A 20657-nucleotide genomic window follows, 5' to 3' on the forward strand; every position below is an offset into this window, starting at 1 on the left:
GAATATGCAGAGTCATTTTGAAGAACAACTCCGGGTACAGTAACCAATCTTATTCAGTTCTTTGAGTGGCTCTGGGTAGTCCCACTTATGGCTAGTCTGACAAGCAGTGCTGAAAACCCAGGAGGTGGGGACAGAGTCCTAATTAAATAACGATTGAAGCACTGCTCTGCCAAATGTGGCATCCACTCGTGAAGCTCGATCCAGAGTGTAACATTTAGTGAATGTGTGCTCTCACTTCCAAGTAGCAGCTTTGCACGTTTTCCTAATAGGAACATGTTTACGGCAAGTGAAAGATGCTGCTACAGTACTAGTAGAATGACACCATACAACAGAACACATGGGAATTTCTCCTTTGTTTAAACCACCTCGAAATAATCTGAGCAGACTCGCCCACTGACCCCTAGTTTTCTTAGCATGAGAAACAATCCACATGACCTCCTAAACTTTGAGTTCTATTTAAATAATATATAAGAACCCTTCTAGCAGCTAAAGCATGTAACACAGACTCTCCTTTTTAGTATGAGGTTTCGGGGGCGGGGGGGGGGGGGGGGGGGGGGGGGAAGAAACCCTAGTAAATTCAAGAAACAAATCTAGAAATACTTTTTAGTAGACCGTTTTCTAGAAGTCAGCAGTATATTCTGTACCAATAAGGAACACGAGTGTTTAAGACTAGTCAAAGTCCAATAGCCCAAGCAGTCAGATGAAGAAACTGATGATCTGGATAAAGAATGCTTCCTTTTTGCTGTGACAAGAGATCTGGATACAGAGGAAGATGCATGTAAAAATCATTTGATAGCTGAAGCAGGTCCATATACTGCTGCTGTCTCAGCCCAACTGGGGCAATCAATATAATTTTTGCTTTGTCCTGACTAATCTTTTTAATCACTTTCTGAATTAATGGAAAAGGGGAGGAAGCATACATACAGCTCCTTCCCCAGTGCACAAGGAAGGTATCTGAGATGGACTGACTATCCCTGCTCGCTCTTGAAGAGAAGAGACGCTTTTTGTTGAACCTTACAGCAAACAGGTCTACATTGGGCCGACCCCAACTGGAGAGTCTTGTGCTACTTGATCCTTCAGGGACCACTTGTGCACCTGAGAACTGTCCCTACTGAGACAATCTGCAAGCATGTTGCTCTCCCCTGCCAAATGCTGGGCCACTGGATAGATCTCATGAAGAATGCACCAGTTCCATAATCTGACTGTTTTGGCACATGCATGGAAAGAATGAGGACCCTCGTGTTTGTTCACGTAATACATAGTTGTATTGTCCATTGCTACCTGAACAACCTTCCCTTTTGTGTGAGGAAGTAAAGAGCTGAGGGCCAAACGAATGGCTTTTAATTCCAATTTAATTTACATGCAAGCTCTTTTCTTGAAAAGCCCAGTGACCCCAGAGTGTAAACCAACTTAAATGGGCTCCCCCATCCACTATTGGCTGCACCTGACATTATTGTGAGCGATGGCGAGGGGGATTGAAGAGGATGTCTCTGAGAACATTGGATCTGTCCGTCCACTGCTATAGTGAATTTAGAACATCTTGTGGCATGGTGACAAATGTTTGAAGACTATCCTGAATGGGTGTTTAGACTCGAGACATCCAGTGCTGCAACAGTCTCACTCTGAGACAAGCAAAGGAAGGAGTTCTGTAAGTGAGAGCTGCCATCAAACCCATGAAACCCAGGAAGACGTTCACTTTATAGAATTGGCAGGTTCGAATTGGCAAAACCACTTGCTCAGTTTTTAGAAACCTGTTCTCTGAAGGAAAAGCTTTTCGTGCTACTGAGTCCAATTGAGAACCTATAAATTTTTTTTGAGTTGGACCAATATTTGTTGTTGTTTTTTTTGACATTGAGAAGCAGACCCAGATCCAAAAAGCAGGAGATTGTAAACATGATCTGTAGTAACAGATCCTTGGGTTCAGCAGCTTTTAGCACCCAATTGTCCAAATATGGCTACGCAAAAATACCCCGTTTTCTTAGATGTGCTGTTACCACAGAAAGGCACTTTGAAAAGACTCTTGGTGCTGTAGACAGCGCAAATGGGAGTACCTGGTACTGGAAATGGCATCCCACCACCATTAAATACGGATATTTTCTACGACTGTGTCAGACAGAGATATGAAAATAAGTATCCTTTAAATAGAGAGTGGAGAACTAATCCATAACTGTAAGCATGGGAATTATGGAGACCAGAGTTAATATATGTTCGGATGTTCCAGTTTTGTATCTGTTCAATTTTCTTAAATTTAAAACATCTTTTTTTACGGTACCAGGAAGTATCTTAAATAGAACACCTGACACCACAGAAGTTTTGGTACTTCCTTGACAGCTCCTATCTGGAGCAGCTTGTGTTATTCTGTATGTAGAATAACCTCATGGAGAAGGTTCCCTGAAAAGAGGAGGGGAATTGAACGGAATAGTGTAGCCTCTCTACTATTTCTAGTACCTGTAAGTCCAATGTAATCAGCCTCCATCTGTCAATGAATTGCCTGTCCCCAAATAAAAGGATGGATGAATTTTTCCTGATTGGTCCACAACTCTCGATCATCAGATCAGATCTGAGGCCTGGTGTTCAAGGACGATGAAGAAGGGGGAGCAGATCTATTCAACTTAGATCTGGATCTGAAAGACCTCTTTTTATGCTGGGTCTGGAATGAAGATGGAGGTTGCTGTTGCTGATGTCTCTGATTTGAGGAAAAAATAAGCAGATGACTGAGGATAATATTGCCTCTGATATCAAAAAGGAGTAGAAGATTTCTTTCTGATCCAGGGATAAAGATAAAGAGAAGGAGCAATGGATCTAGTTTCCTTTAATTTTTCCAACAATGTATCAGTCTTATTGTTGAAAAGACTTTCCCTTCAATGGGGAGATCTTCCACCTTGATTCTAGTGTCAACAGCCAAAGTGTGTCTCCGCAGAAGAGAGCGTGTCATAAGGCCAACACCTCAAACCATCTATGCTGTCTTATAGTTGTTGGCCTGTTGGAAGACTATGTTGGTAATAGTGAGATTGAACTTGGCTCACTGGGAAAGAAGTAGTTGGCTGTTGGAGTTTGACTGTCCAATGCTGTGGTGGCCTAGCATCCTGCTCCATGTGTCAGAGTCGGCTGTCACACGATCACTGAAGTCTCCGAGGACAATAAGTTTGTCCTGGTATGGTACCTGTTTAATAGCCTTCCTGAGGTCTTCATAAAAAGCTTCCTTGACCTCATCTCTACGAGTCATTGTCAGCACGTAGGCATTGATAACGGCGGCATACTCTAGACAAATTTATGAGGAGCAGTATAAGTCGGTCATGAATTCCCTTGGAGAGCGAGTCAAGCTTGTGGGCAATGTCAGATCATATGGTGAAACCTACTCCTGACTGTTTTGGCTTGTCCTTGTCATTCCAGCAGTATATGTAGCCTGCTCCCATGTCCTCAGGGTGGGATTCATCAGCAAGTCTGATTTCAATAGGAGAATGATGTATTATATCTCTTCAGTGTTTTGGCAATAAAGGCTATTCTTTGTTCTTGTCTTTGGTCATTATCAAAAAGAGTTCTGACATTCCATGATCCAAATGTCAATCTGTGAATCTTTGTTTTATTTTGTCTGCTAAGTTGGGTGACCAGCCAGGAGCAGTAGCCTGATAGATACGGAAAGGGTAGGTTGTGCTTAAGGTTCCTTTTCAGTCCCCTTTTCCCTGGATTGGGGAGAACAGCGCTGTGCCTAAAAAGGCCTGCTTCTGTCACCTCAGGAGGATATTAGCTCCAAGCTCTGTATCTGCCATTCTGCAGTGAACAAACTTCACCCTAAGGCCGCCTTGTATAGAGTTGTGACTAAGGACTGCCAGTGGCATCCTGTGCCTGTCCCAGTCGCCACTACCCTATCGCCCCAGGACTTTGGTGAGTTGATTGGGTTGAATGAGTTGATAGCTGAACAATGCACTCCTTTTCCAATAACATGGAGCACTGATGGTCAATGGACTTGTAGCTGCACTTGGGCTTCTATGACAACTTTTCAATACATAAAATGTCAACACAACTGTTATATGGCACAGATTTAATGACTCAAAATTTCTAATTTCCAATTTGATATGAAACTAAATTGAAATATATTAATAATAGATCTTGTGAAATTAGTCTCTTTTGTTTCTATACCGAAAGTTGCTTTTTTCTATTGATTGTTGAATATTATCAGTTCAACTGAAATAAAAAAATACATTTAGATATAGGAACAAGAAAGCACTGATTATACATAATAGCACTGGGAAATGTAAGTGAATTTCCAAGATTATTACATACCTGTTGTCAGTTGAAGATCATAAATGACAAGTTATAAAAAATGAGCTTTATATAGTCTGAAATGGATCTGGTGATGTTAATGGTTTGGTATCAGCACAGCTCTTCACTGTCCTTTTTGTAAAAAGCAACATTCATTTTAGACAAGTTTATCCCATCTCACGTGAACCCGATATTTCATTATTTACATATTACAGATAATTAGAAATATGGACTCAGAAAACTGTAGCTAAATAAAAATAATTATATTAAATTATATAAATTGAACACCACATTGGGGATAGTTAAAAGTGTTAGCATGTAAATTCACAGCCCTATTTTGACCATATGATTAAGATCCAAGGGGGAAGAACTGAAACTCCATTGTATCATTACAGTAAGATTGAAGTGCACCAACTTAAATGAACAGAAGGTTTTCAGAGTTTTCTTTTTTAGATATATGAAACATCAGTTTTTGCAATAAATACAGTAGTTAAATACTTAATTTACCTACAGGATTTTGGTTGCTGTTTTTATTGGGTCATGATGCTTTCATAGATTCCAATGCTATGGTAATTGCTATGGTCAACAATGGATCTCAAAGAAGGTAATGATGTCTCATGTTACAGGTTCAAAGAAACTGAGCTGATCCTGTTGGGGTTTTTTTTTTGAGTGGAAGAGATGCCCTGGTCGATATTGCAATTAATGGATATAGTTATCTTCCCATTCTAATACTATTAGTTTCAGAAGGCGTTGCCTAGCTCTGCCAACCTGATATGAAGAATATTCCTTTATGCTTTCATTCTGCATTTCATCTGTTTTTAGCTTCTAAACTACCACACACCTGGAAGAGAAATGCTGGGAACTGAGATAAGGGGCCTGCATCCCCTCTGTGTTGTGGATCCATGCTCTGCTGGAGTTTCTTTTGTACAGCCATAGAAGGAGGTTTTGGGGGTGGGCCTAGTGGATTTACACCAATTCATCAGTTAGGCCTAGAGTTGCCAGGTGTCTAGTTTTCGACTGGAACACCCGGTCGAAAAGACACCCTTGCAACTCCAGTCAGCACCGATTGGGCTCTTAAAAGTCCTGTTGGCAGCACAGTCAGGCTCCCTACCCAATTCTGCACGGCTCCCAGAAGCGGCTGGCATGTTCCTCCAGCTCCTAAGCATAGGAGTGGCCACGAATGCGCCGCACGCTGCCCCCTCCCCAAGCACCGGCTCCGCAGCTCACATTGATTGGGAACCGTGACCAAAGGGAGCTGCAGGGACGTGCTTGAGGGTGGGGGCAGCACATGCTGCGCAGAGCCCTTGGCCGCGCCTGTGTCTAGGAGCTGGATGGCCATGCCGGTCGCTTCCTGGGAGCCGCCTCAGGTAAGCGTCACCCAGAGCCTGAACCCTCCCCACCTCCTGCACGCCCTGTCCCAGCTCTGAGCCCCCTGCCCAACCTTGAACTCCTCATTTCTGGCCCCACCTCAAAGCCCCCACTCCCAGTGCAGAGCCCGTACTACCTCCCACACCCCAACCCTCTGCTTCAGCCTGGAGCCCCCTCCCACACTCCAAACCCTCGGCCCCACCCTCCCAGCCTGCAGCCCCGTCCTGCCCCCTAAACCCTTCATCTCTGGCCTCACCCTCGAGCCCTCTCCCCCTCCCCCTGCTGCAGCCTGCTGAAAATGAGTGACTGAGTGAGGGTGGGGGGAGAGCAAGGGCGGAGCGACAGGGAAAAGAGTGGGGAGTGAGGTCTCAGAGAAGGGGCGGGGCAGGGCAAGGATGTTCAGTTTTCTGCTATTAGAAAGTTGGCAACCCTAGTTAGGCCCCCGCACATGTGAGGGTTGCTGAATCCCTGAGGCTACAGTAGTGACAACGAAGCAGCCACACTGTGTCACTGGCTTGTTGTGGAGAATTCCTTCTCTCCACCCCACCTTGTAACCACATGCACAGCCCTGTTACTTCTGCTTCTGTTTGCGAGGGTGAACATTTTCCCTTAGAAAAGGATTAGCTGAATTAATGGTGGGTAGGGAATTACTTTGGAGGTGCCCTATAACCTGAACCTCTGACTTTGGCTAGGCATACTACTAAGTTACCACCGATTTAGGTTTAAACAATAAGAAAAATATAACAAAGAACCCCTAAGTAATTGATGCTCCTTACAGTACAAAAATAAGCATCCACAGCACATTTATTTAATGCTTAAATTACTTCATATTTTCACATAACGTTAAAAGAAAATATATTTTCTCCCACATACAGTAACAGCAAACAAGTGCACTATTTCAAACATTAAAAATAATCTTCAACCAAATCTGTACAACAGATAAATAAAAATTATATCTACAATACTTAGTTTGTGAAGAAGAAAACCAAAAAAAATTCCCCCCAAACTCACTTTTTCTTACTTCTAAGAATGGTATAGATGTAGGTTGTACATCCTGTCCATAGCAACTATCTCTACAGTGCTCAGCTATACCATGTCTTTCAATAAATCAGATATATTGATCAGTGGCTAAGGATGACTCCCCAAACATTGGAAATAACGTCCAAAAAGAAAACACAACTGAGAAAATGTTGAGTATCTTTCCACAAGCTTGTTAATAAAACTAGGTGACATGCCCAAGGTTGTTGAATTAATGCATTAAAAGTTTATTCTTGAAACCTGTATTATCTTCTATCTTGCTATCTTCCTCTCATTACTGGCGCCACCATTCTAAAGGAAATTGTTTTCTTTACTGGAACAAAATTTTGCAGCTATTCTTTCACTGTCAGGAAAGTTTTCCAACAGACACAAGTGGCTTTGCAAGTTCGGACTCCACAGTTCAACTGAGATAACATCAGAAAATACATAAATATCAGACCACTTACTGTATAAATTAAGATTCATATAGTTTATCATTACATATAATTGCACATATGCTGAGAAAACAATTGTCGTATTCATTGAGTGCTAAACAGTAGCCACCAAAAGGAGGACAGAACGAAGATGCACATGAACCTCCAAGCATTACGTAAGCCAAACTCACAAAAAACGGTGAAGACTATTATTACGGTTCAGTGGAACAAAGGATCACCATAGTTCCACTGAATTTGCAGAATTTAAAATTACAACCTACCAGTTCTAATTTGAAGTGCTATTTCTTTCAGTTCTATGCTGTATGCAAAAGAAGGTTACATGATAAAGAAAAAACCTTTGATTCTTAGTTTGAATCACAGCAACAAAGGAAAGATACTGCTAAACAGGAATGAAAGAATTGGCTCTTCTAAACAATGAACCTCAATGAACCTTATTTCATTGTTATTTTAAAAAGGGACCCATTGTCTGCAGTTGCCCAGAGTGCTAGTGAATCAATCTTTCCCATGCAGGCTGGCTCTCCATACCTTCACTGAAGACATTATTGTAAGATCTAACATGGCTCTAGCTCCCTAGGGAGACCTAGTTCAAGTCATGCACGATCTGGGGGTTCTGACGTTGTTGTGCCTCTGCTATGCCCTTCTCTGTAAGATCTGAATACAGTAGATGTATGACTGGAAAAGGGTGGGAATTTTCCCAGCTTTTCAATATTCAGCTGAAATATTGCTTATCATTGTTTTTTCAGTGGGGCTGTATTAATATTGTGAACTACAGAGACTTTGAAAGAGCAATAATAGGAAAATGCTGATGAAAAAGCAAACATACCTGTAGAAAATTCAAAAGAAAATTACTTATGCATTCCTAACAAATCCTGCATTTCCTGAACTGAAGAATACTTCCTGAAAACTGTCTTCAGAAAAAAACAGCTATGAAGTACTATGTAAACCTGGCTAGAATGTTACATGGAATCACTTTAAATTGGGATGGTTTTGTTCAATGCATAAAGGGTTTCATATACTACATATTAGCTACACCCAAAATATTGATCCCTAAACAATGAGTTAACACTCAGTTTAGAAAAATGACCCTGATTACCAGTAAGATAACTTCATTTTGAAATTAGCAAAAAATGACCATTAGCTAAAGATTACACATCAGGTCTGCTTTGTTGTTACAAAAAGTTTCTTGAGGAGAACAATTAAAGCATGTCTCATGTATACTGAAGTATGCTAGTAAATATCCACGAGTTAGGTGTATCACGGTAAAGTTAATTCAGTAATCTCCAAATTATGCTGCCAAGCCACCCATTTCTCTTCTTCATGTTATATTTAAACAGATATGTAAATACATATCCAGTAGAAAAAAACCACTTGTTTTTCACATGCAGTTCTGTACAGTGCATTCTTGTTTCTCGGGTTCCTTTGAGAAGAATCTTTCCACACAAAATATGTACATTTTCATTATATACACATTCAATAGACTTCATTTAGATGTCCTTCTGCTGCTGCTTAGCACTGTACAAGTTTTTTGTATCGCCAGTGAAATATTTTTCTTCAGGCAGACACAAAGTAAGCCTTTTAAGGACTTCTTGAAGTTAATGCCTTGATTGATCTTAAATTGCTGACAAAAAGAGGAGTCCAGAAAAAAACCCAACTATACATAGCAGCCTTCTGAGCAGAGTCGCATTATCTTTAGGAACAACCATCTGTGCTAGATCGTTCGTGATCTGAGAAATTTCATGTGCCACACACACAAATATAAAAGTGCTGACAATTATGTTGAGCGTTGGATTTCCAGGAATGAGCACCAAGATCCCCTTCGTATCTGCTGCCAGCCAGATGTGGTATTGGCAGATGAACAGCTAGAAGGAAAATAGATTCAGTTTACAATTTTAAATATAAATAAGAATATAATCATTACTACTACATTAGCTAACATAGGGCTTACTCCTGTTAAAGGGGTAAAACAGTGAGGTGGCAAAGTTTGCAGATGATACAAAATTACTTCAGATAGTTAAGGCCAAAGCAGACCGCGAAGAGTTCCAAAGCAAACTCACAAAATTGGGTGACTGGGCAAGACAATGTCAGATGAAATTCAGTGTTGATAAATGCAAAGTACTGCACACTGGAAAACATAACCCAACTGTACATACAAAATGATGGACTCTAAATTAGCTGTTACCACTCAACAAAGAGATCTTGAGTCACTGTGGATAGTTCTCTGAAAACATCTGCTCAATGTGCAATGGCTGTAAAAAAGCTAACCAAATGTTAGGTACCATTAAGAAAGAGATAGACAGTAAGATAGGCAGTATCACAATGCCACTATATAGATCCCTGGAACACCCACACCTTGAATACTACATACAGTTTTGGTTGGAAAAAGTACAGTGAAGGGCAACAAAAATGATTAAGGGTATGAAACAGCTTCTGTATGAGGAGAGATTAAGAAGACTGGGACTGTTCATCTTAGAAAAGAGATAACTAAGGAGAGATATGATAGAGGGCTGTAAAATCATGAATGGTGTAGAGAAAGTGAATAAATAAGTGTTTTAACCCTTCACATGACACAAGAACCAGGGGTCATCCAATGAAATTAATTGGCACCAGATTTAAAACAAGTACTTCTTACAGTCAACCTGTAGAACTTGTTGCCAAATGCTGTGAAGGCCAAAAGTATAACCGAACTAAAAAAAGGCTTAGATAAGTTCATGGAGAACAGGTCCAGGGATAGCTATTAGCCAAGAGGATCAGAGATGCAATCACATGCTTTGGATGTTCCTAAGCCTCTGACTGTCAAAAGCTGGGACTGGATGACAGGGGATGGATCACTCAATCATCCTGTTCTGTTCATTCCCTCTGAAGCATCTGGCACTGGCCACTCTCGGAAGACAGGATAGTGGGCTAGATGGACCATTGGTTTGACCCGGTAAGGCCATTCTTACATTCTTATGAGTATCAACTAAATATAAGGTGGGACAGATTATTAAGCATAAGGGGATAAAACATGATGAAAGAAACCACCCAAAATGAAGTGGCCAATTAACACCTCTGCAGTCATAGGACACAGGAGGGTTAGTAGGTTACAAATTGTTGGGAACTTAAATTCGTAACTCTGATAGACATTAAGGGCACGTCTTCACTGGCATCGTTAAAGTGCTGCCACGAGTCGTGGCACAGCACTGGGAGAGAGCTCACCCAAGGCTCTAAAAAAACCCTACATCTATGAGGGGCGTTTCTACCACGGTCTATACTGGCACGTTACAGTGCTGAAACCTGCAGCGCTTAAGGGGGTGGTTTTTCACACCCCAAGCGAGAAAGTTGCAGCGCTGTAAAGTGCCAGTGTAGACAAGCCCTAAAATCATAGTCTCAGAGACACTGGTTTAAGGCTCATTACAACAAGTTGTAACCAGCAACCCTCTTTTGACCTATGACTGAAGAGGTATTGACTGCCCACTTCATTATAAGTGGTTTCTTGCAACATGTTAAATGCTTACACTTAACAATGCCTCCCTAGTATTTAGCTGTGATACTCTGGTTACCTTTTTTACTATTTTACTATGTTTTTACTATTTATTCAGTTACACTACAGTGTATATTATAAACCCACCAGTTATAGATTCCTAAAACAAAACACCCTATTATTGCATTTGTGATCACTCTTCTTACCTCTAAAGAAATTCTGCCAAACCAAGCAAAAAATGAACTATATACAGAACGGGCATATCCAGGAATGTTCCTGATGAGGACGAAAGCTAAAATCTAAACAGAAAGAGATTCATGTGTGAAAAGTAATTGAAAATAGATTATGCATTATAACTCAGTAGGAAAATTAATTTAATAAAATATTTTTGCTATATATGTACATATTATAAACTTTAAAAATACATGCAGTATATACGTAATATAAGCACGTGCATAAATGTTTGCAGGATCAGGGCTACACTATATGGAGTAGAACCTCAGAGTTACAAACACCTCAGGAATGGAGGTTGTTCGTAACTCTGAACAAAACGTTTTGGTTGTTCTTTCAAAAGTTTACAACAGAACATCGAATTAATGCAGCTCTGAAACTTTACTATGCAGAAGAAAAATGCTACTGTCCCCTTTTTTTTTTTTGAGTAGTTTATATTTAACACAGTACTGTACTATATTTGGTGTTTTTTTTTTTTTTGGGGGGGGGGGGAGGGGGTGTCTCTGCTGCTCCCTGATTACATACTTCCGGTTCCAAATGAGGTGTGTGGCTGACTGGTCAGTTTGTAACTATGAGATTCTACTGTATATGAATTAGTATTCAGGTACTGTGTATGGCCATGAATGAGTATTTTAATTTTTATATATAAAGATATCTATATTTATTTTACACAAGGTATATATGTAATGCATATATACATTTATATACACACACACACACACACACAAACATAAAAGCACACACATACACAGATATGCACTACATATATACCCTCGTGTAAAATATATATATAGATACCTTTATATATAAAAATTAAAATACGCATTCATATATCTATGTATGTGAATGTACACACATACTGATATAGCTACACTCTTACATTTATACACAGAATAGAATGAAAATGTGCTGTCACAATAATGTGCTGTAAATAAAATGCTAAATTTTAAACTTTATATTACACAGGTCAAGGAAAAATAACCAGCAATGCAACAAACCCTTTTTCACATTCATACATGAAAATGATGTGCATCAACTGATGTGAAGTGCTAAGACATCAGAGACAGACTATATTATATATTTTTTAATAGAATCTAGATTCTGTCACTAAGGAAAAGGAGCATAATTACCTGCACCACAGAAACAGAAGGATGCAGTTCATTGCACTCAGTTTTGTTTTTACAGCTACTAGCCCAGATAGAGTAGGTCTACAAGATATAAATATACATATCAGTCTGTTTGATGACTGTGCTTAAGAGATTTTAAAATGTTACAACAGGATAAAACATTTTAAAATATGTTAAAACAGCAGTGGTGTGGTGTGAGGAGGAGTCGACTCTTTACACTTTCTAGTTAGTTATGCATTTCCCAAACGCTGTTTTGCAGCTGATGAATGCAATAATTATTTGTACTCTAAAATACAAAAAAGCCCAGTGCTGACAATTGTATTAATCACACTTATACATTAGCTCATTTCTTGACTGTTTATACAGGTCATCTACCACACTATTCTTACTAAGATCATCCAAGATAATCAACTGGAGAAGCTGTAGTATTTAAATCTACAATAGAGTAAAAGGGAGGGGGGGGAAAAAAAAAAAAAAGAGTCCAGTGAAGGTTTAGGATGGGTAGTAGCTATTTATACAACATAGTGGAAATAAACTTCTGCAACCCAAGACCATCTCTTATGAAATGTCCACTCATTGCTACACAGGAACTTCTCCAGAAAGCTGACCATCCTCAGGATGACTGTTTTAAATTTACAAAATTTCAGTTCATATTGTGGACTTACCAAAAAGCAAACTACAGAAATAAATAGTAAAACATTTGAAATTTTGTTGGAGAAGAGATGGTCTCCTTTCCCTTCCGAAAGCACCTGACGTTTTTGTAATGCCAGATAAATAGAAGCAAACAGCATCCCGTGAAAGACTACCTGCAAAAGAAAACTGAGGTAACTACTCACTCGTGGCAGTTAATAAACACAGGTAAAACCACCAAGGTAACAGGGTTTTTAAGACATTTGATCTAGGATGTTACTCCAAACTCCTTCACTAACATCAGGTTATGGTTCAGAGCCCTGCTGCTGCCGCCCGTTTTAAATTTTTTGGTGTTCTGGCACTTTAGAACCTCCCCGGAATGCAATGTATGCGTCACAAACTGCAACACCGGTGAGATTTGGAGTTTTGTTAAGCACACTGCTCTCCCTGGGGCATGCAAAAAATGTAAGCAGTTATTAAAATTGGCAGCAGGGGGAGAAGGTACGCCATTGATTGGTCCCAGACCATGCACTCTGGAGCGGAAAGAAGAATCTGAAGACAGCTGCACCCAACCACAGCAGGGAAGACAATGCCTTTGGGAAGAGGTCAGAGGAAAAATACGCTCGGGCCTCACATCCTCCCACTAACCAAACAAGATACAGGAGAGAACAGGCAGAAATTTCTCTCTCTACCAGCACACCACACTGTGGGGGAAGAAGAATGCCCTCTCGCAAAGCTATTTTAAAACACAGTATTCAAAACATATTTATAAATAATAAGATAAAAATTGCATCTCTACATAAAAGGTGAAATAAATTCTATATCAAGACCTTCTGATTATAGCAGCACAGAATATTCAAAAGGAACACTCCCATAGAAATGTCCTTCATTTATAAATTATGTTGTTTATATAATTAAAGTTTCTTTGGAGGTTCCTCTGGGTTTTTAAAAAAAGATTTACTATTTATTGCTGCAGTAATGTGAAATTTCAATTTCCTGCAGAATTTAGCCTTGAAGTGCCAGAGAATTCAGTTGTCTCCCAAGAAAATTTAAGTCTGGGACAAGACAGAATATGCAGAGCTCTGATTATGGACACTTTATAGGCTCAGCAGATAAACAAGTCAGCTTCCATCTTTTCTGCATGGCTTTGACAAATACTTGAAGTAAAAGTGGATGCTCCCTGGCCCTACAACAAACCATTGCCCGGAACTTCAAATTTATTTTTTCCAGGGGAAGAGGGAGGAGAAGATTCTAAAAGTTAAAATATGTTCAGGAATACTTCTTAAAACACAAGACCACAATTAATTTATGAAAGGATTACATACATAGCGGTCTAACTTCCACCTAAACCACCACTCATAGACATTTCCATTCAGCTCAAAACATGTGGACAATGGCCAAAGAGAAAAAATCTTCTCAAATACACCCTGCAAAATACAAACATGGCAAGAATGTTAACATTGACTTCAACCCCATTTCATAAATTTAATTCATTTCATTATATGTTAATACCATCATATCAGTACTAAATCAGTTTAATTGGCCTCACCTAAAAATAAAGTCAACAGGACTTGTGCATACTCTGCCCCTTTCAAGATAAGGCTCAGAATACTTATGTCAGTTAATGTTGGTTTAATAGTTCAATTTTCACATCAATTAATTTTAAAGAAGCTAGGACATTTGTCTACACTGCCTATGTCATGTTCTACCAGATAGAGGCCAGAGCCTGAAACAAATTCCTTCCTTAAAAAAACAAAAACAAACAAACAAAAAAAAACCCTGAAATGAGTGCAGATAAATTTTTGAATGGCAAGAACACTACAGATGTAGAGTTAAGCTGCAGCATGCTTCCCACTCCCTACATTTAATTTAAACATTACATATTCTCAGATATGGAAGAAGTAAAAATGCGTTGTTTCATATTATCTAATTGAATGAAACTATTTTAATAGAAGTGTTAGATATACACATCTGGTACTCACTAGACAATATCCCCAAGTTGCTGCCTGACTCCCTCTTCCTTAAACACAAATCAGAAACACTCACCTTGTTATTCTGTGTGCCTCTGATTGTATCATGATATACTGTACAGTATTTCCTAATCCTCCCTCCCTATCTGTAGTCAGTGCAGTTCTCAGCAGCCAGAAGGAATTAATTCATGGTCTCCTCAGATATCATTGTTCGTACCCCTCCATGAATTAGCTCGCAGAAAGCGTTCCTCCAACTGTGGGGAAGAAGGCGGCCAGCCTACCATTCCTCCAGGAGATTAAAATCTTTACTAATGACCAGAAGTGGTTGAAAAGGAGCAGAATTACCTGAAAGTATTCCTGAATTTTATTTTTCTGATCAACTTAAAGGGTAGTTGAACTTTTTTGAAAATTCCAAATTTCAACTAAAAATGTGTTAAACATTTTCCCCACATTTTTCAATCAGCTGTACCAGTGAATAATCTTGTTTCAATCATTCTGAGGAGCTGGAGTTTTAAGATTATTCCAATGTTATTGGGACCTATTTTAAATGTGTCAGAGTATGACATATTGTGTTAGATTGCAAGCTCTTTGGAGAAGAGATCGTAATTTTGTTCTCTGTTTCCACAGAACCTAGCTCAGTGGGATCCTGGTCCATGACTTAAATGCTCTGTTAATACAAATAAATAATAATTTGAATATTTCTGCAGATAGATGTTATTCTCTATGACAGAAGTGCTCTGAAAGGCATCTGACATTTCCCTCTAATTTCCCATTGATAAAAGCATCTACCATCTTTCCTCTCACCACTCCATTTTGCACTCCATTTGTGGGCTTAAATGGAGACAATCAGCTATGTGTTGGGAGACGTAAATGAAAGCTTTACAGAAAACTTGAGTACTTCAGGGTTTAATACTAATGGGAGTTGGTGGTTTTTTGTTTTTGTTTCCTTAGTAAGGAGCAAATTCTGCCCTTCATTCCGTACCCTGTACATGATACACTATGTGATAAGTCATGCATTTGGCATGAAATTCACATGGATACAGAAGATCTACACAAAGCCTATGTATTACTTATGTGCCACTTAAATCTTCAACAATAGATCTTAAGGGGTACATAAATCTTGTCCTGGAAATCTGCACAGGCATGAATTTAAATCCATGAGAAACGGACACCCTCCAAAGTGCAGACCTTCCTGTTTCCAAAGTTTCCAACAGACAAATGGCAACCAAAATTAGGCCTTCCATGTATGGTCATGGGGGCTGGGGAAAAACCCTAACAGAAGTTGGTGTCAATTTTCCAATGACTTCTGTGCCACATTTGCTTTGTTTCTATGTCAAAGTGAGATCTGTCTTTTTAAATTTAGATTTTTATCTATTTTCAATCGTAGGAAATGTAGTGAAGAAAAAGGAAATCTTTCTAATTCCTGGTACTACATCTCAATCTGGCATCTGAAAGTCAAACTGTTCTTTGATTTATATATCGCTCATCACTGACAAAATTTCTGGCATCAGGATTTAGCTGACAATTTTATTGAGTTGCATGAGAAAACAGATGCAGCTTGCTCTTCTGCAACTATACTGGCCATAAGAGCTAACAGCACAACCTTCCCCCCATCCCCAATAAATTAGCCAGACAGGCCCTGAAAGATAAATATAAAGCTGATCTCTCAATTTACATAATATTTTAGGAAAAAACAATGAATTTTAAAAGTGTTGTGAGAAACAAACAAAAATGCAGGATACTGAAAATTCCAGCCTCCCACATAAAATCAGATATGAAAAGGAGGTATTTAAATATTCAATTTTCCCCCCTGTACTCTCCTATATAGTAACAGAAAACTGGTCATAACGTTCGATTCTGAGTGGCTTTCCAAATTGAATACACAGGCTACTATTAATTCTCTAAGGATACAAATAAGTATAATTTACAAACCTGAGAATTTGCTAGAAAATATATACACATAAGTAAGGAAATTAGTTTCAGCAGTAAGCCAAAGTGCCAGAAGCAGTTCCCTGTGGGAGAATTGAAAAAATCAGTGAGTATCTGGCTGTTATTTTTCAAAACAAAAAATGATGATACATTTAATAAGAAGTCAGTAGCTGTGACACACAGATGTCCTTTATAATTTAATATGTATATTGTCCGGGTATTAGCCAATCACAATTTGCCATTATCCAAATATTTTAATTTGGTAATTTTGCTTTCTTTCATATAAAGTAAAATCCACACTACGAACATTCACAATAATAAATTCACACATTATTCTATCCTCAGATGCACAAGTACAACCCCTTCTGGCTTGAATGAGACTGATGTGCACATATCCAAGGACACCATTTAACCCTACAAAAGCAAACACTGCTTTAAAGACTCAGTTTTGACAGACACTCAGCCTGGGAATTTTTAATTTTAGTTACACGTGAAAAATCTAAGAGCAGTTACATAAAATGAGTGTATATTTAAACTGTGAGTCAGGAGTGAGGTACTATGAGGCACATCTAATTTTGCTCCTCATAAGCTGAACTGGTCAGTTGAGGAGCTGTATCTTGCCAAGGCTAGCCAAAAGGAACAGCTTCCCCAGGCTGCTGGTTGACACTGTTTTGATCCCAGAATTCAGCTGTGCAGTGGAGAATGGCTCTCACTCCTGCTTCAAAGATTGGAAGTGGGCAACAGGCACAGAGCTGAAGGAAAGTGGTCATTAAAAGGAGCTTTCAGGAAGTAGTGCTGCGAGGTCCACAGTGGGACTTCTATTGCACAGTGCACATGAGGAACGAGGAGCTGTTGTAACAGAAATATCAGAGTGCTACATATAACCTTGTGAGCTGGTTGTCGGTGCTTTAAAATTAACATTAAACATTCTGGACACCGTGTCAAAGTACACGCCAATTACCAGTTCTGTAGTATGTATTCCAAATATACGTTTAAAGTGCTCCACTATCAAAAATGCAATCTACACAATTGGAACATTACACCATTAATACGTGAGGGAAGAAGTTACTCACCTTGTGCAGTAACGATGGTTCTTTGAGATGTGTCGCCCTACGGGTGCTCCACTGTAGGTATATGTGCATCCCTGCGCTTCTGATCAGAGATCTTTGATAGCAATGTCCATTTGGCCTGCACATGCTCTCTTTCCTCCTTGTGCTCTGCTTCGAGGCTAATTAGTGCGGCGCAGGCCAACCACGCTCATTTCCTTCTCTACCACAGAGTCCCTATCAAGAGCTCCGAACTAGAGGAGAGGAGGGCGGGTTCCGGAGCACCCAAAGTGGGACACATCGTGAAGAACCATTGTTACTGCACAAGGTGAGTAACTACTTCTTCTTCAAGTAGTGTCCCTATGGGTGCTCCACTGTAGGTGACCCCCGCGCAGTATCCCTAATGGAAGGTTGGGGCTTCGAAGTTGAGTCTGTTATGGATAATACTGCTGAGCTGAAGCTAGCATCAGAAGCAGAGTCCCCAGTAATCATATAGTATTCTGCAAAGGTATGTACAGACGCCCAGGTGGCTGGCTCTGCAGATTTCTGAGATAGGGACATTCTTGAAGAAAGCGACAGAGGAAGAAACGAACCTCACGTTGTGGGTGTGAATTCCAGGTGGAGACATTATGTTGCGAACATGATAGCAGAGCTTAATATAGTTTGAGATTCACTTAGAGAGCCTCTGGGGTGATATTTCTATGCCTTTAGACCTTTCCTCAATGGAAAGGAAGAGCTTGGGAGATTTCTTAAAAGTCTTTGTCCTGTCCAGGTTGAAGACCAGAACTCTCCTAACATCTAGCATGTGCACTATGGCCTCTCTGTAATAACAGTGAGGCTTAGGATAAGAGGTTGGGAGATGAACTGGTTGGTTCATGTGAAAAAAATGAGGACAATTAGGAATAAACTGAGTGTGGTCTGAGAATAACCTTGCTATGAAAGAATTCTGTAAAGGGGGGTGCGTCAAAAGTGCAGCTATTTCCCTTATTCTCCTAGCTGACATGATGGCCATGAGAAATGCGGTCTTCATTGACGGGAGGGTAAGTGAACAAGGGTGGTTTAATCTTTAAAACTAGATTTAGGTCCCATGTTGGAGTGGGACATCTGGGCTGGGGTCCTAGAGCAGCAGTGTGGGCATTTCCTGTTCAGATAAGTAGCGAACAAGTGTATTGATGGTGTCCCCCATTGATTGAATATGCTGTGAAGTACTGCTGGGTTCAGTTCCCAATCGTGGTTGTATGAGAACACGCAATTGAGACTGTCTGCTGTTGTGTTCTGCACTCCCAGTAGGTAGGCTGTTGATATTAGAACATTGTGGCAAATGTTCCACAGCTTTAGTGCTTCTGTGCAGAGAGAGGATGATCTGGTATCTCCCTGATGATTTATGTAATACATGCATGCAATGTTATTGGTCATGACCTTTCCGTGTGTACTTCTGATCAGTGGGAGAAAGTGAGCGCAAGCATTCCTGACCGCCCTGAGTTTGAAGAGGTTGATGTGGAGAGTCATTTCTACGGGCGACCATTTGCCCTGAGTTGCGAGGTTGTTGAGGTGTGCACCTCAACCCCTGAAGGAAGTGTCCATAGTGAGAATTGATGTCAGAGGAGGGGAGGAGGCTGAATGAACAGGACCTCTGTGCAAACATTTCCTACAGCTTTCCACCAATCCAGGAAGTGTTTGACCCTGGAAGGCATTGAGAGAGGTTTGTCTAACCTGTCTCTGTGTGGCCTGTAAACCGAGCTGAACCATGTCTGCAGACACCTCATGTGCAGTCTGGCATGAGATATTACGAACTTACCGGCGACTATGTGCCCCAGAAGCAGGAAGCAATGTCTGGCAGAAGTCTGAAGGCTGGCTTGAACTGTCTCTCTAAGCATGGACAGTCTGTGAAATCTGTGTTGTAGAAAGAGCGCTCTCACTTGCAGCGAGTCAAGGTCGGCTCCCATAAACTCCAGGCGTTGTTCCGGAGTTAAGGTCAATGTTTGGATGTTGAGTTGCAGGCCCAGGTTTGTGAATACATCCATAGTTCTGTGGGTGGCACATAGAACTTCTTCTAAGAAGTGGGCCCTCAGGAGGCAGTCATCCAGGTATGGGTAGATCATGATCTCCTGGGTATGTAGGTGAGCCACCACTACAGAAAGGATCTTGGACAATACTCTGGGAACCAACAAGAGGCCAAAAAGGAGTACTCTGTAGTCCTGACTCAGAGTAAATCTGAGATACTGACCCTACCATCTCACAGATGATTCATGGAAATACGCGTCTTGGTGGTCCAGGGCTGAGAACCAATCTCCCTGTTCCAGAGATGGAATAATCGCTGCTAGTGTGACCATCTTGGATTTTTGGGCCTTGAAGTATTTGTTCAATGCCTTGAGGTCCAGTATGGGTCTCCAACCTCCCTTTTTCTTGGGGACCAGGAAATAGAGCGTAAAACTCTTTGGCATGGAGATGTAGAGGGAAGGTTCTATGGCTCCTAGTTGGAGGAGGTGATCTATCTCCTGTTGCAACAATCTCTCATGAGAAGGATCCCTGAAGAGGGATGGGAAAGGGGATGGAGTGGATTGAATACCCATTGGAAATAGCCTCTAAAACCCATCTGTCGGATGTCGTGTGTTTCCAGTTGTGGTGGAACAAAACAAGGCAACATCCAAAGGGATGCAATGGGTTGGGAAGTGGCAGCTGATGTTGAAGGGAGTGGCCTCGAACAGGATGTCAAAACTGATGTTTTGAAGTGACAGACTCCGATGTTGAAGATTTGTGTCTCTGGAATCTGGATTTCTTTCTCTGTGGGTTTTAGTAGTGTTGTGGTGGGAACTGTGGTGCACGCAATTTGCGAGAAGACTGAGGACTAAATTTTCTCTTTTGTCTGGTTGTATAGCTCTCCAGTGACTGAAGTTTGGCTCTGGAATCCCTAAGTGTGTGGAGTGATGCACTGTTCTCCTCAGCAAACAACTCAGAGCCATGGAAGGAGCGGTCTTAAATAGTTGTTTGCACCTCCTTTGGGAAACCTGAAAGCTGCAACCACGAAGCTCTTTGCATAACAACTGCTTTTGAGATGGACTGGGTCACTGTATCAGCTGTGTCAAGCACTGCCTGGAGTGCTGTTTTGACCACCAACTGCCCTTCATTGATAATGGCTCAAAATTGTTCCCATTATGATT

General features: G+C 40.5%; 1 protein-coding gene across 7 annotated transcripts in view; it reads right to left on the reverse strand.

Moving 5' to 3' along the window:
* Nucleotides 1-6417: 6417 nt before the first annotated feature.
* Nucleotides 6418-20657, reverse strand: part of CASD1 (CAS1 domain containing 1) — a 60285-nt gene continuing 46045 nt past the window's right edge. For all 7 annotated transcript variants that reach the window (XM_037890666.2, XM_037890665.2, XM_043541187.1 and 4 more), the window contains 6 exons: nucleotides 16454-16533; nucleotides 13877-13978; nucleotides 12587-12727; nucleotides 11925-12002; nucleotides 10770-10862; nucleotides 6418-8962 (listed from right to left, as the gene is read on the reverse strand). In XM_037890666.2, coding sequence (XP_037746594.1) covers nucleotides 8714-8962; nucleotides 10770-10862; nucleotides 11925-12002; nucleotides 12587-12727; nucleotides 13877-13978; nucleotides 16454-16533 — 743 coding nt within the window. In that variant the 3' untranslated portion in view covers nucleotides 6418-8713. The remainder of the gene's footprint in view (nucleotides 8963-10769; nucleotides 10863-11924; nucleotides 12003-12586; nucleotides 12728-13876; nucleotides 13979-16453; nucleotides 16534-20657) is intronic.

This window comes from Chelonia mydas, chromosome 2 (assembly GCF_015237465.2).
Source record: "Chelonia mydas isolate rCheMyd1 chromosome 2, rCheMyd1.pri.v2, whole genome shotgun sequence".
In the NCBI taxonomy this organism is placed as follows: Eukaryota; Metazoa; Chordata; order Testudines; family Cheloniidae; genus Chelonia; species Chelonia mydas.